A 27,591-nucleotide genomic window follows, 5' to 3' on the forward strand; every position below is an offset into this window, starting at 1 on the left:
AATTGATATGTATATATATATATATATATATATATATATATATATATATATATGTGTGTGAATAGTAGTGAAAAAATCCTGCGCCACAAATTAAAAAATAAATAATAAAAAAATTATAAAAATGAGCTGCTGATCCCAAAAACTAAATGATATTATCACTAGTGCAAATTGGAAAAAAGATGGGTGGGAAGCGCTAATAGTGAACAATTAAACTAAAAAATATGTTGGGTTGGAGAAAATTAAAAAATATACACACCAGCCTACCTAGTTGGATTAGAACTAGAAAAAAAACAAAAAACATAAAACTCATTTGATTTATGGTTGTTTAGTTATAATCCAACTAGGTAAGCTGGTGCTTTTAACTTTTTTAATTTTCTCCAACCCAGCATATTTTTTAGTTTAATTGTTCACTATTAGTGCTTCCCACTCATCTTTTTCCTATATATATATATATATATATATATATATATATATATATATATATTTTAAACGCTTCTAAAACACAAATGCGGCAACACTGACATTTTTAGACAACGTTTACTATCTATTAAGTTAAATTGTTCACGAGAGGTTTTAAAATGTCCCGTGTACATTAAGCCTTAGATTTTGAGGTAGGCCTTGCTAAGTGGAGAGCTCTGCCTACGCTATATTCAACTAATGAGGCTCAGTGTTGTAATAAGAAAACTTGCTGCCCCATCATCCCTTTTTATGTGTGCAAGAGTCAGAGTATCTCACTAAAGATGAATGCCTTCTGCGTGGGGGGGAGCCATTTGACTTTAAAGTGATTGTAAAGGCAGAAGGTTTCTTAATCTTCATACATTAAGATAAAAAAAAACTGTGTGAAGCACCCCCTCTAGATCCAGCAACGTGGTAGGATTGTCTTGACTGCCCAGGACTCCCCTCCTCATTGGCTGAGACAGCAGCAAGCGCCATTGGCTTCCGCTGCTGTCAATCAAAGTCATTCGGCCAATGAAAGGGTAACTCCACTTTTGTGGGGGAAAAAAAATAGCAAATAAAAGAAAAATAATATATATCATTGTGACACAAGTCATATTGTCATGGAATGTTATTAAAAAAATGTACCTTTCCTATTCAATTGGCAGCTCTGAAATTTTCGGTGAAATGCAATATGGCTACCTAGGGGCGTTCTGTACACAAATGGTGTACAGAACAACCCCCCAGAAACATCATTCCCTGCATGTGTAATTGGCTCACTGATTCTCCCAGAAGTCAGATATCAGACATCCCCTGCAACAAAATATCATTTTTGGTAACATATTCCCAATAGGAAATCACATCTAAAAAGAGATGCAGGCCCTGAAATTTTCGTCATTAGAGCTTTGCAGGTGCAGCAGCTGGTTGATAATTATAAAACCACTCCCATTAGACTCACTTCTGCACATGGTAACAGACAAACACACACGGATTTCTCCAGATTAAGAAAAGGTAGGAATCTCCAACAAAGTTTGTTAAATCCTTGCAATGTACACAGATCACCAAGAGGGAAAAAAAAAGTTACCCTTTATTAATGTAATGAATAAAGAGCTGCATTAATTTGTGTTTTTATATCCTCCAGGAGTTCAGATTTAGTTACAAAACAAACTGCACTCTGTAGTAATAAAATGGAAGCTGAAGAGCGATCACATGACCCGTTCCAACTGGCAGTGACAGTTTAGCAGTTCATTCTGGGGGAGCACAAAGATTTCACATTAGTTACATTCATTGAACCATCTCTAAAATCAGATCCCTGCTCTGAACAAAGGAACAATGCTTCTCTTCTTTAGTGACAGCCCCAACATGTACATGAATAAAGAGTACCAGTTTGTATAAAACCTGAATATAAAAAAAGTACTCATAGACGTGTAAAAATATCTATGAACTGGTTAGATAACAGAAGGATTTAAACCCAATGTCTGTGTCCTAAGTCATAAAAATAAACCTTACACTATACAGAATGTCTGTTTACTGCAGCTACACAGGTTACAGTGTAGACGAGGGCAAGACGACCTGCAAGACTGAGTGCCACAAGTGTGATTTTCAGAGGCAGAGGCATGATGGGAATTTAGGTTTCAACACAGCTGGAGTGCCGAGATTGCCTAGCAATGGTGTTGGTTAGGGTTGCACCGATTACTAGTATTGGTGCCGATACGAGTATTTGCACAAGTATCGGTACTCGTGCAAATGCACCGATACCTGAAACTGATACTTTCAGGCTCGGTTCTTTAAGCTGTCAGTGGGTCTCCCCTGTTGACAGCTGAGGTGTTAAAGAAGTCCGGTAATTGGAGCTGTCAAAAAAAAAAAGCAGCCAGCAATGTTTATTAACAACATTGCTCAGTCACTGAAACACTAAAATAAAAAGAACCATTGTTTCTTTTTGTATATTTCTGTTTCTTCATCTGCAGATCAAAGGGATGAACAAATGTTTCTCTGTTTAACCCCTTAATTTACTCTAATCAGCCTTAAATCAACTCCCTATTCTCCTCCATTTAATTATTTTGCTGCTTTTTTTTTTTTGTTCACGTCTATTTTATAAACGATAACCAATTAAAACTTTTTTTTGTTTGCTTTGTTAGTGAATATTTTTACACATATTTACACATTTCACATTGAAAAATCGCAAAATAAAAAAAAAAAATCTATTTATTTCATTTGTAAATAACTTTTCAATGCTTTGTACCATTGCTGACTGAAGTGAAAACAAAACAGTTGCGGTACATATCGGTAATTGGTATCGGCGAGTACTAAAAAAAAGTATCTGTACTCGTACACATTGTAAAAAAAAAAAAAATGTTATCTGTGCATCCCTAGTGTTGGCCATTGGAAAGTGGCTTCAGCTTACTCTCAGCTTCCTCCAATGCTGATTGTAACAGCATCTCTGCAGAAATTTGGAACCAATTTGTCCGAGTACCTGAAGCATTATACTTGACCAATCAGTTGTCCAACTAATGTAATCATACATTTTGTTACCCATCATTGGTTATATGTAAATTGGGATACTGAATTTAAAGGGTGGTGAAAAACTTAGAATTCTCAATAAATGAAGGCACAAATCCAAGCCCAATACCCTTGTCACAAGCTCCCAGAACCATACGGGACCAGGGCTTGGAATTCTGGGTAAACCTCTCAGATTTACAATAAACAAGGTCTGCAGATAAGGAAGGTACACAACGGACATCAACTCTTAGGAAGGGCAGCAGAAATGTCTCTACAGATGGACACCATGGCCTCCTGGTCCTTCCTCCTCTTCTTCCGGGGAGTCTTATCTTTTGAGCTTGAACCGTCCATGCCGTCTCCTTCACAAACCAATTTCACATAAGTGTTAAACATAACAGGTGATTTCGCACCCAGCCACATATCACCGATGTAGAGAGATGCCAAGAAACTGGCGGCAGCTGTAGGAGGAATAATGAGATATCAGATTATTAAAAAAAGACTAGAAATGTACAATCTGTTTTATTTGGTTTATATATAACTTTCATCAACATGGCATGACAGCCCCTTCTAAAACAAATAGGCTGACAGAGGTCTCAATATGTGCTTTTTATATATACTCATCTCTTCTATGACCTCTGCTATACAGTCATACAAAAGGGTGCTGCTCAAATTACAAAAATCTACACAACACCACATAGCCAAAAGTATTGGGACACCTGCCTATATATATATATATATATATATATATATATATATATATATACGCACACACACATACACACTTTAATGGCATCCCAGTCTTAGTCCGTAGGGTTCAATATTGAGTTGGCCCACCCTTTGCAGCTATAACAGCTTCAACTCTTCTGGGAAGGCTGTCCACAAGGTTTAGGAGTGTGTCTATGGGAATGTTTAACCAAAATGTCTTGGTATGCTGATGCCTGAAGAGTTCCCATCACTAGAAATAAGGGGCCAAGCCTGATCCCTGAAAAACAACCCCACAGCATAATCGCCACTCCACCAAATGATTTGGACCAGTGCACAAAGCAAGGTTCATAAAGACATGGATGAGTGAGTTTAGGGCGGAGGAACTTGACTGGCCTGCACAGAGTCCTGACCTCAACCTGATAGAACACTTTGGGAATGAATTAGAGTGCAGACTGTGAGCCAGGCCTTCTCGTCCAACATCAATGCCTGACCTCACAAATGCTCTTCTGGAAAAATGGTCAAACATTCCCATAGACACACTCCTAAACCTTGTGGACAGGCTTCCCAGAAGAGTTGAAGCTGTTATAGCTGTGAAGGGTGGGCCAACTCAATATTAAACCCTACAGACTAAGACAGGGATGCCATTAAACTTCATGTGTGTGTAAAGGCAGGCGTCCCAATACTTCTGGCAATATAGTGTAGATCTGAAAATTTTTATGCTCTGTTGATTTTATAATTAAAATTTAAAAAAAAAAGATGTTTTTACGGACACACGTAGAACAGTCATAACTGAAAATAAAGTATTGTGATACATAAAGGGAGAACAGCTGACCTGCTCAAGGCGTCTGTTTTCATACAACCATTGCTGTTGCTTACCATTCCACACAACTTAATTCTATCTGGTAATCTGGGAACATCTTTCTCTTAAATGTTTATAATGCAGGAAAGGTATTCTCAAACACACCCCCTCCTTGTTTGATGAAGTTCTAAAGTGTCAATACCTCATCAATGCCATCAACCAATTGGCTGGCTATCTGTGGCTTCAATATTTTAAGTCACAGATCTGGCACAAGCATGGCGCCTGTATAGTCAGAACACCCAAATTGTCATACTTGTTCCAGGTCCGGGGCTGAAAAAGTACTGAAGCCGTCAGTATGACAACTAGCATTTGTATGTTTATAAACAAAGCAGTGCGCCTATCCAGAGTGAAAGGGAATACCTTCAGTGCTATACAACCCAACTAAAACAAAAAAATTGACATTAAGGATAAGTTCACCTTTGTAACATGTTACACCTGTATTTAGGTAGTAACATGTCCTGCAGCCCCCCTCCCCGCCTGAGCCAACCTCCCGTGACAGTGGGTGGGGGTTCTTCTTCCCTGTAGCCGCTGTCACATTTTAAATCGCTGCTGTCGTCGTTCATTCACAGGAATCTGTGAATAAATAAACTACAAGTCCCAAGTCACTGCAGCAGAAGGGCTTGTAGCTCTCAATGGACTATGAGTGCACTTAGTCCATTCACACTCTAACTGAAAGCCTGCACAGAGGCACAGGCAGAAAGCTGGAGGGTGAGAGTGCTGAGCCTGGCATTGCACCCACAATACACTGATGGTAGGTGCAATACTTTTCAGGTTCCTGTGTTAAAAATATTAAATACATATATTTTTATCTGCAGTTTGTTTTAGTTTAGGCCCTTTCACACTGGTCAGTTTTTAAAGCGCTTTGCTCAACTTAAAGTGTCATTAAAGCTTGGGGTTTTTTCTTTAAAGAACATGCATGTTATACTTGTTGTTATACATGCATGTTATACTATACTTATACCTGCTCTGTGTGGTTTTTTTGCACAAAGTAGCTCTGATCCACTTCTTTTCAGGAGCTCCTCCCCCTCGAGCAGTGCCACAAGAGAAAGCCACTTGCCCTGGGGGCACCGCTGCAGGCTTGCTCCCAAGCCACTGCTCTATGAGTCCATAAGACACAGAGCCGCGGCTCGGCACTGCTCCCCCCCCCCCCCCATTCTCTTTTCATGGGCTCACTGCCTGCGACTGACAGCAGTGGAAGCCAATGGGCTCCCACTGCTCTCTCAGCCAAAGAGGTAGGAGAGTCTCCATACAGCCGAGGCTATTGTGAACATCTTTGGATCAGAGGGGGCTCAGGTAAGAATTTGGGGGGGGGGCTTGGTTGAGCCGCCGCACACAAGTGGTTTTTACCTTCAGCCTTATTTACCTTTAGCCTTTTTTTTTACCTTCAGCCTATAGAACCAATTTAAAAGGTTCTTTCCCACTGATGTGCTTTTGATGCCTTCCCATTGACTTACAATGGAAGGTGCTTTTGAAAAATCTGCACCAAAGATGCAGCATGCAGGATTTTTCAAAGTGCAGTGTGAAGAGTTCCACAGGATTTAAAGGGATACATTTTACATGCATTTTTAAACCCCAAAAGCGCATCAAAAATCGATCAGTGTGAAAAAGGGACCCTTAAGGTGAACTCAACTTTTAAAGCAGCTCTCCAGTTTTAATAATACTGCTAATGCTATACCAATCTTGTCTCAAGTGTTGCCCCCCCCCACATGAATTCCACTCCACTGCTGGTCCTCTTCCAGGTTGAATGATGGTCTGTGAGCCCAGGGAGCCATGAACATTCACCATGGAGAGTGTCATGACTTCAGCCTGGGCTCACAGTACAACATCAGGGAGAGTGACACTGATGAGATGACATTAGCACCACTCTCTCTGCAATACTGAAGATTGCCTACAATCAGTGCAGAAAGAAGAGGAAGTCATGTGACCTGCCAAAAGACCTCATGAAAAAATGCCGACCGTATAACTTACATATATGGCGACACTGCTGCGCTGATCACGTAACTAATATGCAATCTGAAACTTCTAGGTAGAGGGGAATCACGCATAACACCAGCGGCCCGCTGTAAATATACACAGTGGGAGCTGATCTGCAGGTACCGCGGACTCTATGTTCGCCGGCACCCGCTCAACATTCGGTACAGAGGCAGAACGGCCTATGTAAACAAGGCAGATTGCTGTTCTGTCAGTAGGGAAGACATGGATCCTGTGTTCCTGCAAAGCAAAAGGGCCTCCCACACTGTACAAAACACAGGCTAGGCACACAGTTAACTCTTTGATCACCCCTGATGGTAACCCCATCCCAGGCAGTGTCATTAGTACAGTGACAGTGCATATTTTTAGCACTGATCACTGTATTAGTGTCACTGGTCCCCAAAAAGTGTTAAGGTCCCGCTATAAGTTGCTGATCACCGCCATGACTAATAAAAAGTAAATAAAAATTCTATAACTATATCCCATATTTTGTAGATGCTATAACTTTTACACAAACCAAACGCTTATTGGGATTGTTTTTTTACCAAAAATATGTGGCAAAATATATATTGACCTAAATTGACAAAGAAATTAGATTGTTTCAATATTTTTAATGGATATGTTTTGAAGCATATTGTATGAATGAATGAATGAATTAATGAATGAATGAATTAATGATTTGTAAAGCGATGCAAATGCGAACTGAATCGCCTCAAGGCGCTAAATGCGTTTAGTGTTGAACAGCTTCTTAGAAGAGGAAGGTTTTGAGTTTTTTCCTGAAGGCCAGATGGTACATTTTATTGTATAATAATATTGTTTTTTTTTTTTCAAAATTGTCTGTCTTTTTTTTTTTTGTTTAAAGTGCAAAAAATTAAAACCAGAGCGGTGATCAAATACCAACAAAATGAAACCTCTATTTGTAGGGAAAAAAAAAGGACATAAATTTTATTTGGGTACAGCATTGCATGACGGCGCAACTGTCAATTAAAATAACTCAGTGCCGTGTCAGGAAGGGGGAAAATCTTCCGGAGGTCAAATGGTTAAAAAAACAGATGACGAAAGTCCATGTCAAAACTTTAACATGCCAAGGATAGTCACATAGTTAATCTGGATGAAAAAAGACACAAGTCCATCCAGTTCAACCAACATGATAGTAGTAATATATAGTAGTAGATAATAGAATAGATAATAAAAGATCATGGTTAGCCCCAAATTCCAAGTAATGCATCCTATTACCTACCTTTCTGTGAGTCATTTGTATGGTCACCAGACAGCAGACAGAGATCCTTCACAACTTGATAAGTGTCCCCGCTTATATTTTGAGCCTCAATGAGGTTCATCATGACCTGGTTAGCTATACCTAGCAGTTCTAGGCCAGAATCCGGCTCACTGCAGATTCTGTAGTACAATTTATAGAGGGTACTTCTCCACACACCATCTTTAAGCAGCTCCTGCACTACCCAGGAACGAGGTACAATGCAGCTATTCAGCCAGTGAAGAGAGCGTTTGAGATCATGTGCGTTTAGTACAGCTTCACCTTCCACTTTTATTATCCACTTGGCTACCAGACAGGCAGTAGCGCACACTAGAGCACCGCCATTTGTTCTCTTTTCTGGCTCCTCCTCCTCTGTGGGGGCCCCCTTTGCCTGATCTGGATCTTCTCCTGTCTCTTGGGTAGGGTTGGAGGGAAGGTTTGATAAATTGGGTTTCCAGTGCATCAATATAGATTTCACATGATTCTTGGACTCCTCTAGATGGGACGTATGGTGCTGTTCCAGGATTTCCTGCTGTGCAGCCTCAATTCTCTTCCTTAGATGTCTAGGGACTGGCTGTCTGAATTTTTCTTTAATGGTACCTTAGAAATTGATAAAAAAAAATTACTAGCAGCTAATTATTTATAATTGTTTTTTTCTCAGTTTACAGCTCTCTATGCCATCTCCTGATTTCATCCCGTATGAGCACTTATTCTCCAAAATGCCCAAATAATCCAGTAGGACCCAATAATGAAAACAGCGGCAAACCTAAATGCCATCAACAACAAACATACAAAGCGATGACCCTACTACCCACAACCCTTTTTACGACAACCAAATGCTATAGTAACTTACGTAGTCTAGATTGTGGTAGGCTATCACTTAAATCATGGAGAACAGAAAGTAGGAGCGCTTCTGCTAGAAGGGTCCTCCAGGTGCTATATACATTAGGGGTCATCCAAGATAGCAAGTTGACAGGCACTCGAGCAGCACTTACAGGAGAGAAGCAGGCTCTGGATAGACAAATATATACAGAGAAGGGCACTTCTAAGTGCAGTGTGTCAGAAATTTTATTAAAAGGCAACAGTTAAAAACACTTACAGGATTACAGAGTAAATGGGCTCATCAATTTATGAAGTCCTCCTGAGATGGTCTTCCCTGTCACTGTGCTGACCAGCAGCTGCAAGGAACCAAGGGTCTGGAGGAGCAAGATGGTCGTCGCACTTCCTGAAACCACTGTGGAACACAGGGGGGCGGAAGCCTGCTCAGAGGCTCCTTCTTCAAAAGGTTTTGAAGAAAGAGCCTCTGAGCATGCTCAGAAACTAATCACCGCTCGCTTGCTGATGTCACTTCCGCCCTCTGTGTTCCACGGTGGTTTCAGGAAGTGCGGCGCCCATCTTGCTCCTGCAGACTGCCTGCAGCTTGCTGGTGGGCACAGTGACAGTGAGGACCATCTCAAGAGGACTCCATGCATTGATGAGCCTGTTTACTCTGTAATTCTGCAAATGTTTTCAACAGTTGCCTTTTAGTAAAATTGCTGACATACTGAAGCGCCTTTCTCTGCATATCTTTATCCATCACTCAGATCATCACTACAGAACCAATCACTCTCACAAACTAATGCCCTTTCAGTTGCCACCTACAGGCTTAAAGTGGAACTAAACTCAATCAACCTTAAAGTGGAAGTCAATGCAAAATCTAACATCTCTGCATCTATAGACACCAGGGGTCTAACACTAACCTCTCTATCTCTGTAAAGAAAAAACAAGTATACATACCTTTTTGGAAGGCGATCTGACCCGCTCCGACCGGATCCCATGCTGAGCTGTCAGCCGCGGGTTCATTGTAGAGGCGGGTGCAGAGTAGACGGAGGACATCGGAAGCCCCATAGTAACTCTATGGGTGACATCACTTCCCATTCATTTCACAGCCGTTGTCCTCCGTGTCCTCTGCAGAGCTTCCGGCGCTGGAGATCCGGTCAGAGCGGGTCAGATTGGCTTCCAAAAAGGTGTGTATATCTTTTCTTTACAGGGACAGAGAGGTTAGTGTTAGATCCCTGGTGTCTATAGATGTAGGGATTTTAGATTTTGCATGGACTTCCACTTTAGGCTCCATTCACACTTGTGCGCTTTGTCATGCAAATTTGGACATCAAAGTCGTATATCAAGTTGCATCCCATTGTTTTCAATTGGCACCCATTCAAGTCGCAGTGACTTTGAAAAGATGCCGGCACTACGTTGGTGCGACTTTGATCCATAGAATGTAAAGTCGGATCAAAATCACACCAAACGTGGCATCAAAGATTTTGGACATATGCAGGGAGCCTAACTATTTTTAATCCTTATGCTGCTAGCCTTAGTAACTGGATAGGAAGGTATGTTAAATTTACTTGTTTTAAACTTTTTATTTTCAGTTGCTTCCTGGTTCCTGGCCTAAAATTTCCAACATCCTGTTTTGGCATTAAACAAACTGGCATCTTGGATCATTCATTGGCAAAGCCTAAATATAAATTCTTGCTGGATTATTAGATCCGTTTTACAGAATGTCCTCTAGGATTAGATCCAAACTTAAATAATGACATTTTAGAAGACAAAGCAATAATTTATAATATTGTCCGTAAATACAAATTTTACAAGTTGACTGTTAGGGGTATATTTATCAATATTTTCACCCAAGATTTCCACATAAGATGTATGGAAAAATTAGGTCAAAGTTGTGTGAATCTTCAGTAAAATGTACTGTATATCATTATGCAATTAAAGCTGAACTCTGGGCAAACAGCTAAATGCACACATGAAATACATTTTACCTGCCAATGGATTTGTATTTCTCTGCATCCAGTCCTGACATTTACACAGCTCTATCACATACCGCAGTCAGCCTCGCACCTAACTTTTCTCTACTATAGGTAAAGCTAATTGTTAATACTGATCGAGAGAGTTTAGTTCCTAAATCAATATGAACTTTTTTTTTTTCTTTTAATTACTTTTTTTTTTTTTTTACATTTCTTCAGTTGCTTCCTGGTTTCTGGCCTAGACCAAAATGATGTCATACATCCCACAAGTCTTCATGGGAGGTGGGACTTGCAAAGCCAAGCACACCCTCCTGCCTGCACACCTGAGCTAAGGGCAGGTGGATTCCAGGAAGTAAATGCTAGAATCATCTGCCCTTACTTAAGATGGTTGCAGTTAAAACTGCTAGGAGGGGTGTTTTTCAAAGTGGTTTCTCAACAAAAAGCATGGAGATATGGATGGATGGATTAAAGTTTGCTTTAAAGGATAAGTACAGCTAAAGCTTGTTTGGCTGTACTTCTTCTGTGGATCACAGGAGTGCAGTTCGTTCTACACTCGTGACCCTTTTCCAGCAGACCATGGGCTGACGCCCGCTGTCGGCTAACGTCACAGAACCGGTCCTGGCTTTGGCATGATCGTGGCAAAGTCTGGATCCGTCCACAACCCTGGACTGGCACCTGGCTCAGCCTCTCAGCGAACCGCTGAGAGGCTGAGCCAGCTGCTCCCACCCGTCCACAGCCCAGTATTCCACTTAGTGCGGCGGGGGGCAGAGCAGAGAGTTCTGCGACTGGCAGTCATCAGCTCTCTGCTCAGGGAGCTGTGAGAACTTAGCGATTAGCGGTCTTTGATCGCTCGGTTCTCAGTCTTAGAGCCAGCCGGGGACACAGATGCAGCATCAGTCCACCTAGACAAGTATGATTTTTGGAAAAAAAAAAGCCAAACTTCTCTTTAGATATGAAGAATGAATTAAATAGCGTTTTCAGTTTGTGTGTGCTCAAATACAGTTAAGTTCTGCTTTACGTGGAATATTTTTTAGCAGCAAACAGTCCCTGAAACTTATATTACAATTTTGGCAACCATGTTAAAAGGATCAAAAACAAAAGAAGCAATTAGGAAAGAGAAAAGCATGAAAATTCAGTGAAATGTAAAACTGTCTCCAGCAGCGAAAGATTCCATGACTGCTTTACTGAAAATAGAGCCAATCTTTTTTTAGCCGATTATTTATGGCACTTCAGCAGAACATGAAGAAACACATTTAAAGTTTTCCGTTTTTAATTGTTGAATAAATCAATTCAGAAAGAATCTTCAATGTCACTCCACATCCTGTTCACAGCACATGTCCCTCCTCAGATCGCTAAACCATCTAAATTTGGAGCACTAGAGTAGAATTACATCTTACACTTATATAATGGAAAACACAAACGCTATACTGCTAGTATTGTCCAAGTTTTACATTCATGAGTGACAGCCATTCCATACCCAGCACTCCAGGGACAAGGAACCATGCCATCAATGAGGTAACTATGATGAGACCCAAACCACCCCTAATGGAAGTTTGTAAACATGGCCGCTCTGCACAGGATCACATTTTATATATATATATATATATATATATATATATATATATATATATATATATATATATATATATATATATATATATATATATATATATATATATGGGTCCGGCACCCGCTGATCGTTCGTTACACTGACATAATGCCAGTCTGCCTATGTAAACAAGGCAGATTGTCATTCTGTCAGTACTGAAGACATGGATGCTGCGTTTCTGTTAAGCAGAAACACTGATCCATGTCTTCCACTCGTAAAAGCCCCCCCCCCCCACTACACTGAAACATTAGCTAGGCACAGTGAACCCTTTGATCTCCCCTGATATTAACCCCATTCCCTGCCAGTGTCATTAGTACAGTGACCGTGCATATTTTTAGCACTGATCAGTGTAATAATGTCATTGGTCCCCAAAAAAAGTGTCAAAAGTGTCAATTAAGTGTGCAATTTGTCCGCCGCAGTATTGCAATCCCGCTATAAAATCACTGATCGCCATTACTAGTAAAAATAAATAAAATATTCCATAGTTTGTAGGCGCTATAACTTTTGCGCAAACCAATCAATATACACTTGGTTTTTTTTTTAACCAAAAATATGTGTTTTAGAGCAAAAAGTAAAATATATATATATATATATTTTTTTTCCAAACTTGTCGATTGTTCTTTGTTTATAACGCAAAAAATAAAAAAACTGCAGAGGTGATCAAACGCCACCAAAAGAAAGCTCTATTTTTGGGGAAAAAAGGACATGCATTTTATTTGGGTACAGCACAACCGCGCAATAGTCGGTTAAAGCAACGTAGTGTTGTATCGCAAAAAATGGCCTGGTTAGGAAGGGGGAGGGGTAAACTATCTAAAGGTGAAGTGGTTAAAGTAGAATTTCAAACTAATCTTACTAGTCCTAAAACCCTTTATAACAGTGGCCATCAACCCTGTCCTCAGGGCCCACTAACAGGCCAGGTTTGCAAGATAACTGAAATAAGGCACAGGTGATATCATTTGCTGCTCAGTGATTGCAGTATTCTAGTCTGCATCTTCCCAAGGTAATACATAAAACCTGTCCTGTTAGTGGGCCCTGAGAACAGGGTTGATGACCACTGCTTTATAAGATCTGTACAATTACCTATTTTCAGCTCTGATGACGTAATCCGGCTCCCCTGTGTCTCAGTCTGTGGCAGCTGCCGGAGAGAGGAGGGACCATCGATGAAGGTTGGGCCATGGGAGCCTATGGGTGACATCACTGCTCTCAGGCATACCCAGTCTACTGTCAAGCGCTCTCTCCTCTTCCCTGCAGCCACCGCTGGCTGACATAGGGTATCATGTGACCTGAGCAGGTTAAAAATAAGTATATACTTCTTGCTAAGGCCCCTTTCAGTCGGGGTACACTCCGTCAAACAGATCTGACTGCTCAGCGGGGTAGCTCTCTGCTGAGCAGGCAGATGACAGGTCCGTGTCTGCTTTGCAGAGCAGACCCGAACACAGTCCGCTCAATGAGGTGGTCGAATGGAAACGGACAGCATGCCTGTTGCCATCCGACTGTCATTCGATCCGCCGGATAGATGGGGAACTGATCCTTATCAATCTGTTTTTAGCGGACTTGAACGGATGCCGGCGGGTGTCAGCAGACATGTCCGTTGACATCCCCAGCTCCATAGAGAAATATGGATGGTCCGACCGGGTCCGCCTGAAAAACTGACAGGTGGATATTATTGGTCCATCAGCGTAAAAATGACCTTACACAGGTTAGTCAGCTTAGGCGTTAAAAGGGGACGGGACATTTTTAAAGCGATTCTAAATGTGAAAATTAAAAATAAATACATAAATGACAGACATTATACTTGCATGCTCTGTGCAATGGTTTTGCACAGATCAGCCTCAATCCTCTTCTTCTGGGGTCCCCCACTGGCGCTCCTGGCTCCCCCCCTCTGCCGAATGCCGCCACAGCAAGCAGCCGGCTGTTTCCATTACGGCTTGCTCCTCCCCCCCTCCCTCTTAACTGGTTGTGATTAACAGCAGTGGGAGCCAATGGCTCCTGCGGCAGCCTCTGTCCAATGAGGAGGGAGAGCTGCTGCTCTTGTGCACATCGCTGGATTGAGATCAGGCCCAGGTAAGAAAAAGGGTGGGGTTTTTTACTTTAATGCAGACAATGCATTAAGGTAAAAGAATCACGTACTTTTAAAACCGTTTAAAGACTAGTTAGGTTTAGCCTGGACATCTCCATTAAAACTAAACTCTGGGCAAACAGACAAATACATAGATGAGATAAATAGGGAGCGGTTTTACATGATGAATGGATTTGTATTTCTATCTATGCTACACAGCACAGCTCTGCCTGTAAGGGAAGGAGACCAGAATTTTCTCTGCTGCAGTTCAGTTACACTTACAGGTCTTGTTCCTCCCCTCAGCCTGTGACTGGACAGGGAAAAGAGAAGCAGCAGCGTAATGCACTCATCTCTATGTCTGGCTCATCTCTGCTGCTGCTTCTTCTCCCAGTCTGAACTATACTGCAGTTAGTTACTTATATTCTTACATTTAAAAATACATTCATTGATGGATACCTATAATACATTGTGCTGCTGCACAAATATAAGCAGAGCAAGTGCACTTTTTGCCTACTAATGCCTAGTTTGCACTTGCTGTTGGGGGGAAGAGGTGGTAAAAAAAAAAAAGTGGTTGAGTAGTGTTTTTTACCTTCTCCTTAGCAAGTTGTAAAACCAGCAGTACAGTGGTATACACAGTCCGCAGGCGCTACACTGTGCAAAAATTAACACCCACAGGCCCCCCCTCGCTGCTTTTGGTGGGCAGTACCACCCGTCGAACATGAACTATTCAAGTAAATGTGGGGGGGTCTGCGCTGCAACCACCCAGGACATTGCACACAGTTGTAGCATGGCGGTAAGGGATTTTAGGGGTTAAACAGACAATGAGGAGGCAACATTGCCTCCTCACTGCCTGTCAAATGCCCTCTGAAAAGTGTGGATCACTCATGTAAACAAGCCCTGAGGTCTGAGTCGACAAGCTTTGAGCTTGTGAGGATGGAATCAGTTTGACGTCAGACTGAGATGTTTCTGAAATCATCCAGAAGTTCAAGCCACCCCTCTTCCCTCACCGAAAACACACACACACCACAAGTTAAACTTTCCTCTAACTCCAACAACTACTACTCTAGCTACAACGTGTTAGTATGTATAAGCAAGACAAATGAGCAGGGATATAAGGAAGAAATAAATTGGCCAGTCACTTACTTATGAGTTCTTTGACTTTGAACTCTTTGGCCAGTGAGCTGATTCTCTCCTGCAGATCAAGGTCCTTCTCGATGGAACTCCACTTGTGCAGTAGGAGCAGAGCATTCTTATCTGAGAACACTTGTTCATTAACTGCAAACCTGCCCATTTCCTTAAAGGCCTCCAACACCCGTGAACGGTACTGCAAAATGGAGCTCAAGGTACAGAAATACTGGCAGAGATGGAGGCCATCTAAATTCGTTCTGTGGTGAAAGAAAATTAAAATAAATGCTACAGTGTATGCAACAATGCTCCTTATGCTTCTAAATGAAATCAAATATAGAACATACACATGCAAATGGGGTTCAATGAACAAGAAATGGCTCAATATTTTTTATAACAAGGAAACCTCAGGATTTTAAAGGATAAGTTCACCTTTCTCAACATGTTACATGTAACACCCGTGTTTTATTAATTTATTGAACATCCTTCCCCTCTATCCCCCCCCCCCCCCGATCCACCTCCTCCTTGTGACATTTGGTGGTAGATCATCTCACCGCATCCACTGTCACAGTTTGAAACCAGCGTGGCTGTGTGTTCCGTGAATGAATGCCTACAAGTACCGTTAGCCACTGCGGCTGATTACTTGTAGTGGTGAGCACTCTCAAAGTCCATTGAGTTTCCAGGACTTCAGTAACTGCCTACCCGTATTGGAGGTATGGGCAGACAATGTACTGATAAACTGGAAAAGCCTGACATTGGAGCCTTGATCTGCTGATCATGGGTACAATGCCTTACAGGCTCCCAAGAAAAATAAAAAATAAATGTACATTTTTTTTTTAATTGCAACAAATGTACATTTATTTATTTTTTTAAAGGTGACCTTATCCTTTAAAAGCCAAAACTTAAAAAAAAAACAAAAAACAGGAGTTCAATACTGAAAAACTAAACTAAAAATGTTCTGGCTGGAGTTAGTTTTGGACTGAGCAGAAACAAAACATAAAAAGCAAATATGCATTCTAATAGGACGATAGCAACACCTCCAACACCTGTGCTGAATCAATGGTATGAAAACAAGGTGTTAAATCTTAATAATGTAGGCTTTTCATAACTTAATAAGGCCAGCTCTGAAAGCATGATGGTGTCCTTGCTTTACACCATTATATCATTCCTCCTATGATGCCATTAAATGCATGCTCCATTTGGTGTGTGAAGAGAATTGTTACAGGGAGCTGTAGAAAACCTCCCCAAACTCAAGGATGCATACAGATTCCTTCATCCTCCACCAGTCTAGACAATATCCTATCATATTATATTTAGGCCTCATGCACACGAGACACCGGTGCAAACTCTGCTGAACACATGTTTTTAAAAGCTGAAACCGGTGTTTAGAAACGCCCGTTATGCCGCGTTTTACCGCGTTTGCGTCTAGAAGCGCCTGCAGAGCAGAGAATGACATTTTGCAACCCAACTTTGGGGCCCCATATCTCCTGGTGCTAGGAACCCCATTTTGTGTGCTAACACAGTGGAACTAGCACTACAACATATCCAAATTTGGGGTTCCTAGCACCAAGTGGCCCCGAGATACGGGGGCCCAAATTCGGGTCGCAAAATGTCAAGTACTTCTGCAGCAGAGAATTGCATTTTCTGACCTGACTTTAGGGCCCTATATCTCGGGACCACTTAGTGCTAGGAACCCCAAATTTGGATATGTCATAGTGTTAGTCCAAGTTTGGGGTTCCTAGCACCAAGTGGCCTTGTGATCTGGGGCCCCAAATTTGGGTCGCAAAATGTCAAACACTTTTCTGCAGCAGAGAATGACATTTTGTTACCTGACTTTGGGGCCTCATATCTCAAGGTTGGTGCTAGGAACCTCAAATTTGGATATGTTATAGTGTTAGCACACCAAATTTGGGGTTCCTAGCACCAAGTGGCCCCGAAATATGGGGCCCCAAATTCGGGTCATAAAATATTCCTTTAAAAACACTTATAAACGCAAATGCGGCTAAGCGCGGTACCGGCGTTTAGCCCTGTTTAGCCGCGTTTGGCGTCTGAAACGTGGAAAACTTTTGCGTCTGAACCCATTTTTTTGCTTCTGGAAAAACGAGGTTAAATGCAACTGCCTAAAAACGAGATTGTGTACATGGACACATAGGATAACATTGAATGGGTTCAAGGGGAGTTGAAAAAAGTGTCCAACTGCCTCTGAACGCGCGTTTAACAGCGTCTCGTGTGCATGAGGCCGTAAACTGAACAAAAGTACTAAACTTGTGATCTACAGGCAAAGTAAATGAGGCTGTAAGAAGGACTACAAGCGAGGACCCATTTGTTAATGCCACCTGAAGCCAAGAAGTTGTCCACCTTTGCTACTGAGCGTGAAGCCTACTAAAAGCTACAAAGGCTGTTCAAAAACCACCAAGATTGCTGCCTCAGATGATACATACTGGTGAGATGTGAGCCTAAAATGCTGTGAGCAGAGACAGGAACAAGGCTGACTTGCTTGAGTTACCTGTCTAACATCATGCAGCACCATTGTAAATGCTTGTGGTGATCAGGTACCTGTCATGGCATGTATCCTAGGAGCATGAAATCTTCTACTCAATAATTTTGGTGCCTTACTTATATGTAATTTTATTACACTGTTGCGTATTTGTATCTCCCCCTTTTTTCCAAATGTACGAACATGCCGTTTGACATTCCTTTTGTGTACATTTCTTCAGTTATCTTGTACCTGTGTGGGCTGCGTCGCTGTCTTAAATATACACCTTTTTTTTTATCCCCTCTTCTTTGGGGATAATTCCTACTTGTCCTTTACCTCTGTATGTTTATTTTGTCCTTTAATAAAACGTTTGAACAAGAAATCTTCTATCCAAGAGTTCTTTAATTAGGGAATTGATCTACAAGTAACAGTGGATATCCCTTTTAATCTGCAGCATTATAAGGGGGAACGTTTGTCTATAAAAAGTGCAATGCCAAGGAAAGCCATGGATGAGCAGATAAAGGTGCAAAAGTTTGCCTTCCACACAAAAGCTGGCCATAGATGGATCAAAATTTGGCCGGTTAAGCAGGGACTTCTCTTGAATGAGACTGTTGGAAAGCTTTTATCCGATTAGCACCTGCAACCAATCACTTGCAGCGCTGATCAGTGTATTCTGATGGAGGAGTCCCTGTAGTTAGAATACAATAGCACAGCGGTAGAGGATTCCACCATCCACCTTGCTTGTGTGGATGAGGGAATCCGCTCATTTTTTTCTCTATCCGCCTGCTGGCTCATTGAAAAAAGCAATCCATGTATGGCCAGCCTAACACGCCTTCCACCACTGGATACCTGGCCCCGATGTTACTTTCCAAAGACCCCAGCAATTTAACCATTGTCAAGAGATTACTCCTCCTCTCTTGCTCAATGTAAAACCTTTACTGTGGCTTGCAGAAATCAATTATTTGAACATTCTCCCTAGCAAGTGATAGGTGATTGGCTGTCACAGATGACTACACGCTACTGATTTTTGCTCTAATGCAAAAAAAAAAAAAAAATAGAGGAAATATGTTCTGCTTATAGAAAAAAAATAAAGAAAAGTGGATTTGTCATGCATTCATCTCAAAAGACATGTCAAAGATTGTCAGAAACAGAGAACAGCTTACCTGATGTGTCTGAGCAGAGCCAAGGAAACCCCAAAGATCTCATTCACCAAATGGATGGGAAGGAGCTTTTCGTGTACTGCCAGTCCACCTGGCTTCTTCCCTTCTTTTGATTTGGTCTTCTCTTTGTTGCCCAAGTTGGTTATCCATAAATTGGTTATTAATGTTATAATACTTCCCAGTGTTTTATTCTCAACATACCTGGAGATTAAAACGTAGACTTCTTAACCAGATTTATTCGGTAACACTGTAGGACTCCATTACCATTCTACCCTTATTTTACAGTCACGCACGACATTAACGAGAAATTGTCCCACCATTTATATGTCGTGAATGCTTAGAAGCCTAATACTGCTAATCCAATATTCACACAAAGTAATTCTGGCTAAATCTGAAATGTAAAAAGCCCTTGAACTAAAAATAAAGCTTGAAAGCAGGCACCATAATGTACCTCCTATTTTTATGGTTGTAGTAAAGGTAGGCACTGGAGTGCTCCATATGGTTCATATGCAAATACTAATTTTCTGAATCTCAGCATTTGTACAAGCATAGGTACACCCGACACATGGCAGTGCATAAGGACTGGTAATAGGTACAAATCACAGTTTTGTACAAGGCAGAAGAGAGCATGCCATGCCCATTCTCCCATACCAAAGTTTGTTTTTGATGGCATTCTTATTTTTAGCTATAAAAGTAAACTAGTGCATCCCATGGTGTTTGCTGGCCAGCTGCAGCTATGAAGCTCATCTTCAGGATGCAGCTCAATACACAGATGAAATAGAAATAAAGGAGCTGTTTTACCCGCCAAAAGATCTGTACTTCTATCCATCCATTTCTGAGATTACACAGCTCTGTCACATAACACAGCCCTCTGTGGCAGGGCGGAGAACCTGATTTTTCTATGTTGCAGCTTAGTAACACTAATGGGTCTAGTCCCTGCCCCAGTCTGCGACTGGACATTTAAAGGACAAGCAGCAAACAGATAAGCTCATCTTTGTCACTCTGCTCTCTCCTATCAACATGTTGGTTCTTGTTGGCTTCACCACAACTGACAAGCTTCTTGTGCTGCAAGCGGCTAAAGCAGGGGTCTCAAGCTGGTGGCCCTCCAGCTGTTGCAAAACTACAATTTCCATGAGGCATTGCAAGGCTCACAGTTACAAGCATGACTCCCATAGGCAGAGGCATGATAGGACTTGTAGTTCTGCAACAGCTGGAGGGCCGCCAGTTTGAGACCCCTGGGCTAAAGGTTTGTACACACGATCAGAATATCGGACCAATGATCATCCATTTTTTTCTGCATGCTAGTCTCCATATCGAAAATGATGCATTTACTCACTTTATGATAATTCACATATGTCAGAACACAACTTCGGAAGTGATGTAATGTGTTGTAGTGTATTTCTATTGTATTTTCGGATAAAAACTGTACTGATTAAAATGGTTGTAAAGCCAGAGGGTTTTTTATCTTAATGCATTAGGATAAAAAAAACCTTCTGTGTGCAGCAGCCCCCCTAATACTTACCTGAGCCCTTCTCGATCCATCAAAGTTGCAGGAGTGTCTTGGCTGCCCAGGACTCTCCATCCTCATTGGCTGAGACAGCAACGTGACACCATTGGCTCCCGCTGCTGTCAAAGTTAGTGAGCCAATGAGAAGAGAGAGAGGGGGCGGGACTGGCCTGTGGCTCTGTATCTGAATGGACACGCAGGCTCAGGTGCCCCCATAGCAAGCTGCTTTCTGTGGGGGCACTCGGAAGGAGGGAGGGGCCAGGAGCAGAGAAGAGGGACCCAAGAAGAGGAGGATCTCGGCTGCCCTGTGCAAAACAACTGCACAGAGCAGGTAAGTATAACATATTTGTTATTTTTAAAGAAAAAAAAAATTGAGACTTTAGTATCACTTTAAACGAAAATCGTAGTATATAATATCGTACGACATTTTTTGTGTTTGTCCCCCCCGGATAATTTCGGATGAAAGGTTGTGATCGGCGCTTAAAAGCTGTGTACAATCAGATTATCGTCCGATTGCTTCGAAAGCGTTATTTTTCGTATGATTTTCTGATCGTGTGTATGGGGCTTAAGACCAGGTCAAACTGAAGTACTTACACAGGTTGCATTACAAAAAAATACATCTAATTAAATATTGATGAATCTACAGCTGCAAAAATGTCATCTTTTATAACTGCCTTGAGTTCAGCTTTTCCTGAAATATTTTTAGTACCATCTAGAGTTCATTTAAAAGCCTCCTAGGACTGATGACACAGCCTCTTCAAAAAGGGGTTTATCACTTTCATTAACATACATGAAACAAGTCTGTGGAGGGACTTCTAAGGAAGAACTCATGCTTGTCAAGCTTGTGGTTGTAGCAACTTTTTTTCTAGGGCTTCGAAGCTCAAGAAACTTTATGCAATTGAAAAAGTATTCATTACATATACCACTGCATGACTTGCTTTGGAAGCAGCTTTTAGCACAGATACCTCCAATTCTATCACCTTTTCTCCAGAATATTCTGTATCCAGGACAGCAGGCTGTGGTCCCGTGTGAGTTCATAAGCTGCTTTCTGCACTTTGGAGGCTTTTGTAAGAATTTCCAGAATCTGACTCTGTTACAAAACATAGGATTGTCATCAGATCCAATACATAACATTACACAAAATGAGATAAAATAATAAATCTATGTAAGGACAGCAACTGGACATAATAGGGATGATCAAGGAAAGAGAAGAGATAAAAGAGAATAAAATAAATTAAAAAGAAAGAGAAAATAAAGGAAGCCAAACAGTAATACATGGTAGGAGAAAGGTTAGTGCAGGGGGAGAAAAGCATAGGATGAAAAGAACATGTATGGAAATGACAGTGATGCAAGGGAAGTGATGGGGATGGAAGGAAAGAAACATAGTGGAGTAAGAAAGCAAAATACATAAAAGAGAATGAGATAAGCAAAAGAAAGGGGAGGAGAAGGGGGGAAAAAGGAGGTAATGATAAAGGGAGGAAAAAAGAAAATGGACTGATGAACTAATCAGATGGAAAGTAAAAGGAAAGGCAGGCAAAGTTAGAGGAAGAAACCGGAAGAGCTGGAGAAGCAGAGGAGAGGAGATGAGAGAAAAAGAAGGGTCAGGCAAAAGAAAGGAAAGGAGTAGAGAAGGCAAAAAAAAAGAACTAAAAGAGGAAGTAGGAATAAGGAGAGAATAAGAAGAAAAAGAGAAGAAAATGAGAAAAAGAAAAAGAAAAGAAAAAGAAAAAAAAGAGAAAATGAGAAAAAGAAAAGAAAATGAGAAAAAGAAGAAAATGAGAAAAAGAGGAGAGAAAAGAGAAAAAAAGAGGAGAGAAAAGAGAAAAAAAAGGGGAGAGAAAAGAGAAAAAAAAGGAGAGAAAAGAGAAAAAAAGGGGAGAGAAAAGAGAAAAAGAAGAAAATGAGAAAAAGAAGAAAATGAGAAAAAGAAGAAAATGAGAAAAAGAGGAGAGAAAAGAGAAAAAAAGAGGAGAGAAAAGAGAAAAAAAAGAGGAGAGAAAAGAGAAAAAAAAGAGGAGAGAAAAGAGAAAAAAAAGAGGAGAGAAAAGAGAAAAAAAAGAGGAGAGAAAAGAGAAAAAAAAGAGGAGAGAAAAGAGAAAAAAAAGAGGAGAGAAAAGAGAAAAAAAAGAGGAGAGAAAAGAGAAAAAAAAGAGGAGAGAAAAGAGAAAAAAAGAGGAGAGAAAAGAGAAAAAAGAGGAGAGAAAAGAGGAAAAAAAGGGGAGAGAAAAGAGAAAAAGAAGAAAATGAGAAAAAGAAGAAAATGAGAAAAAGAAGAAAATGGGAAAAAGAAGAAAATGAGAAAAAGAAGAAAATGAGAAAAAGAGGAGAGAAATGAGAAGAGAAAAAAAGAGAAGATGAGGAGAAGGGATCAAGAAAGGAAAGAGAAGAGGAAGAGAGGAGAGAATAGAAGACAAAAAAAAGACAAGGGGAAGAGGGGGCTGGAAAAAGTTAAAAGAGAGAAGTACGGAAGAGAGCAATATTGAGCTATGGGATAAATCATTTTACACATGTACTGATTTTCAAAGCAGGATAACATATCTGAGATCTTACCTGAGATGTTTCATCACTCAGGGGGCTGTTATAAAAAGCCATAATGACCATGAAAATCCTCTGGTAATCATAGAGCTCATAGCAATGCTTGTCCCTCATTCCATCACCTAGAACTGCTAGAATCCATTCACGCTCCACCTTGTGCTGTTCAGTCAAACACCATAAAGACGGTTACAATGTACTTGACACTTGTGTACACAGACACGCAACAATGAACAGCCACATACCTCTATGTCAAAGCTGTAAAACAACCTATAAAAATCAGGAACTTTCTTTAGATCCAGGTACTCGTGGGACAGCAGGAAGCGGTTAATCTTTATGTACATGTGTTCCTCTGTTGTGGAAGACAAGAGAAGGGTAAGACTAAAGTCTCCCAATCAGCCCTCTACAGCCAATATATGAGAATGGAATGGAATAAAAGCCTACCAGGTCTGAAGATCAGCTGGGCAACTCTGGCACCATATAATGCCAATAAGTAAGTGAGCCGGAGATTCTCCTGCCGAATTCCATTCTTTATAACATCCAGAAGATACTGTAGCTGCACAAGAGGAAACATTAACTGTATTATAAATGTACAAAACGCTGTTTGTTCTAACTAGTGATAAATAGGAAAGAGAAAAATAAATATTCTCTACACACCTGAGAGTTGCAGGTCATCTAGCTTGCTCATCTAGTATAGCATATTGATTGTCCTACTCTAATAGATGTATAACCAGAGCTATGTGGTTCCAAACACCAGGCCTGGTCATTTTGGCCCAGGGCTGGGATTAGGTTTGTATTTTAAAAGAGACCTTGTCACCAACTTAAAATATTGCAGGCAATAGCACAGAAAATCAAGTACTTGAAAAGCTTACACTACAGTGTTTATCCTTTTCAAAAATTATTTTTTATTCACCTTTAATTTGTCTTTGAATTTGCTAGAAATCAGACTAATGTGGGACAGTCAATTCCCTAGCACATCCCCTCCATAGTTGCACATCATTACCCTCTCCTCTTCTTGGAGTGTCTAACTACTGTCAGTTCTGGCCCAGCATCTCCATCTTCACAACCTTTTATATACAGTAGCTGCCGGTGAAAGAGCAAAATGGGAATACTATAGGTTGCCACTTGATCAACAGCTACGGCTGGGGTTGCTGACATAACACCCAAGATGGTGGCGCCCAGCAGCATTATCAAGGGTTTTGGATGTCTACACAAGTCAAGATTTTTGTTGAAATCAATAGTCTGGTGACAGAGTCTCTTTAAAACCCAAATAAAAGGCTTACACATTTTTCTTTATTGTCAAGCAGCCCATAGAGGTGTTTTTTTTTTGTTCAGCAAGCAGGTTAAACAAAAAAAACTGACCTGATTCCGCCATCCACATACTTGATGTTGATGAGGAATCCTCCCGCTGAACTATGGTATTCTGACAGCGGGGAGACTTACCAGCTGTCAGAATACAATGATCAATGTGGCAGGCTATTAGACAATAGCCTGCCACATTGATCATTGTATTCTGACAGGGGAAAATACAACAGGGCAGGTGTACAGAAGTTGATCGGTAAATTGACTTCTGTAAAACCAGCCTGCCCCATACAAGAATCGTGTGATCCATGTATGGTGGGCTTAAGGATTTGTGACTGAAAAGTTTGCTACCAGCTGCTGCTGTTGCACTCAGCATTCAGGTTCTTGGACTATTTATTGAACAGCTTGGGGCAAGAGAAAGTGTCGTAATTACCCATTAAAACCTCCTCTCAATGCCGACCCCCTGCCAACACCCTTTCACGTGCTGTATTTAGCTATAAACTCCCTATAAATCCCGCTAGGACATGTGATTTGTCACAGCCATCTTGCAGCAATGACATCAATTCGAAGGTAGAGGATCTTCCAAACAGACCTATGTGCTGCCAGAAAAGATGGGCTGGGGGTTAAAATATTCCTGAAAGGTGTGCATTATTCAGGATTATGTGCTCAGATTATCAATCCTGAAGACATATTTAGCTGTTCTGAACAGTGTTGTGGATGGAATAATTACCTGAACGATAAAAGTGTGGCACAAACATATATGGCTCTGTAAACATGACACATAATTTCTTGTTAAAAAAAAAAAACATGACACATAATAAAAATGGACAGGTGTTCTATAAACATGAGCAGAACTCATTGAAAAGTACTCCTATGCTGCCATCTGCTTACCTGCTTCTTATCCCGAAAATGACCCCCCTCCAAATGGGAGAGGAGGGACCCCAAGACGTAATTGGCAGCTGCTCGCATGCTGTAATCGTAACTACTGAGTGCTGCCAGGGTCAGGCCCAAAGCATTGACCTCCACAAACTTCACACAGTCCACAACCAGCTCTGCAGTAGACAAATTAAAGAGAGAGTAATGATGAGTGATGAATCATACAGGCTATGGTTTGCTTATTACAAGTAAGCCTACCAATAGTCTTCAAATGCCAGATGTTAGAGAATAATCTCATCTACAAACAGAACTTTCACCTTAAAAAGTATTTATCGTATTTTATTTATTTATTTTTACATAAAGTATAGATTTTTTTCATATGTTCAGCACAAAAAAAAAGTAAAAGTGATAATAAAAGAAATTAAAAAATAATAAATAATAATAAACATGTTGACTTACTTTCTCTGTGCAATGGTTTTGCACAGAACAGCCCTGATCTGCCTCTTCTCTGGTCCCTTCACTGGCGCTCTGGGCTCCCCCCTCCCATATGTGCCCCCATGGCAAGCTGCTTGTTATAGGGGTACTCGTACGTGCTCGCTACTGAGAACCCGGAAATGTGGGGACTCCCTCCTCATCATGATGGACGGCAGCAGGAGCCAATGACTCCTGCTTCTGAGCCAATTAGAAGGGAGAGAGCTGGAGAGCAGCTGCTCTCATGCACATCATTAGTTTTAGATCGATCTCAGCTAATTATTAGGGGGGGGGGCTGTGCGGGGGGAGCTGCAAACAGAAGGTTTTTTAGAATAGAATGCATGAAGGTTAAGAAAAAATAAAATAAAAATCAGCCTTTAACCAAATTTAAAATGTTAACTATTATTATTCACGATTTATATAGCGCCAACAGTTTACGCAGCACTTTACAATGTAGAGGGGGGACAGCACAATTACAGTTCAATACAGAAGGGACAGGAGGGCCCTGCTCATAGAGCTTACATTCTAAAGGGAGGGGGTGGTGGTACAAAAGGTAATAGATGCGGGGAATGATACAATGACACACATGCAAATACAAGGGATGCACTGAAAGTAATGCAAAAAGTGGGCATAACCTTTTTTTTTATATTGAGTTATATAGGGCATTTAAATTTCACATTTTGGTAGAGTAACTCTTCCTCTATAGTAACTTTTTTTCATTGTAGGTAAATAATGGATTCCAAACAGAAGTATTGTGCCATCATTGAGTTCTTAATGAAGAAGGGGTACATCCTGTCCAACATCCATAGAAGGCCACAGAATTTTTACAGTTAGGACACCATTCACAACAGTCACAAATGACAAGACATTTCTCTTAACAAAGGCCACATTCTAGGCTTCCTTGGATGTCCGACAGCCTGCACCCCTCCTCCTTCAAGAACTCAATGACGACTTTTGCATTACTTTCGGTATAGTCCTTGTATCTTCATTGTACACCTTCACCGCTTTACCCACTACTTGGGGTCATGAAGAAGCACCTGACCTTTACCCCTTCTTTCCAGGAAGCAGTGCTTGGACCTGAACGGCCAATCTCTCACATAGGAGAGCGGAGAAGATCATTAATCCAGCGTAAGCACCAACACTGACCATCAACTGAGCTTAAAGTGGTGTTCCGCCCATCGCTGCAAAAACTAAAAGCCAGCAGTTACACATACTGCAGCTGCTGACTTTTAACAAAAGTACACTTGTCCTGGAGTCCAGCGATGTCGGCACCGCAGCTGATGTTTCCATGTCGGGTGCTGCCGCCTCCATTGTAAGGGAACCCGGCAGTGTAGCCTTACGGCTATGCTGAGGCTCCTCTCTCCTATTGGCCCGACGGCTGGGGAAGGAAGAGGGAGGAGGAGGAGGAGGGAGCCGAGCGGCAACGTAAATATCCACGGGTGAGGCTCCCGGAAGTGGGGACAGGATACCTGTGAAAGACAGGTATCCTGTCCCCCCCCCCCCCCCCCGAAAGGTGCCAAATGTGGCACTGGAGGGGGGGAGGAGTACAATGAGCGGAAGTTTCACTTTTGGGTGGAACTCCGCTTTAACCAGGGATTAAAGTTAGTAATCCAACAGACAAACAAAGCAGTGCAGCAGCGAGGTTAAAGTATGAAGATAACCTGTCCTTTTTCCTTGAGTGGCCAAAGAGCATATTTGCTTTAACCACTTGCCGACCCACCACAGTACTTATTCTGTGATGGGACGGCTCCTACAGGCCCCGAGGTGTAACCATATGTCGCTGCCTGTTCCTGGGTGTTGGACACGCACCCCTGTGATCCTACTTCCCTGTGATTTGACATAGTCTGTCAGCAGATCTTGGCCAATGATTCATAGTTGGGACCTGCTGATTGGCTGTGTCCAATCACAGCCCAAAGCCCTGTTTTGACAATTGCCCTGTGTTGACAATCAACACAAGGC

General features: G+C 41.4%; 1 protein-coding gene across 1 annotated transcript in view; it reads right to left on the reverse strand.

Annotated features, from left to right (window-relative positions):
- Window positions 1-1,506: 1,506 nt before the first annotated feature.
- The window catches only part of URB1 (URB1 ribosome biogenesis homolog), a 137,233-nt gene continuing 111,148 nt past the window's right edge, over window positions 1,507-27,591 (reverse strand). Inside the window, exons 31-39 of the mRNA XM_073617120.1 lie at window positions 25,177-25,337; window positions 23,428-23,539; window positions 23,229-23,335; window positions 23,002-23,145; window positions 21,432-21,541; window positions 18,949-19,146; window positions 15,328-15,569; window positions 7,710-8,324; window positions 1,507-3,392 (exon numbers count right to left, since the gene is read on the reverse strand). Of these exons, the coding sequence (XP_073473221.1) occupies window positions 3,175-3,392; window positions 7,710-8,324; window positions 15,328-15,569; window positions 18,949-19,146; window positions 21,432-21,541; window positions 23,002-23,145; window positions 23,229-23,335; window positions 23,428-23,539; window positions 25,177-25,337 (1,907 nt within the window). The 3' untranslated portion in view covers window positions 1,507-3,174. The remainder of the gene's footprint in view (window positions 3,393-7,709; window positions 8,325-15,327; window positions 15,570-18,948; window positions 19,147-21,431; window positions 21,542-23,001; window positions 23,146-23,228; window positions 23,336-23,427; window positions 23,540-25,176; window positions 25,338-27,591) is intronic.

Source organism: Aquarana catesbeiana, linkage group LG02 (assembly GCF_042186555.1).
Source record: "Aquarana catesbeiana isolate 2022-GZ linkage group LG02, ASM4218655v1, whole genome shotgun sequence".
In the NCBI taxonomy this organism is placed as follows: Eukaryota; Metazoa; Chordata; class Amphibia; order Anura; family Ranidae; genus Aquarana; species Aquarana catesbeiana.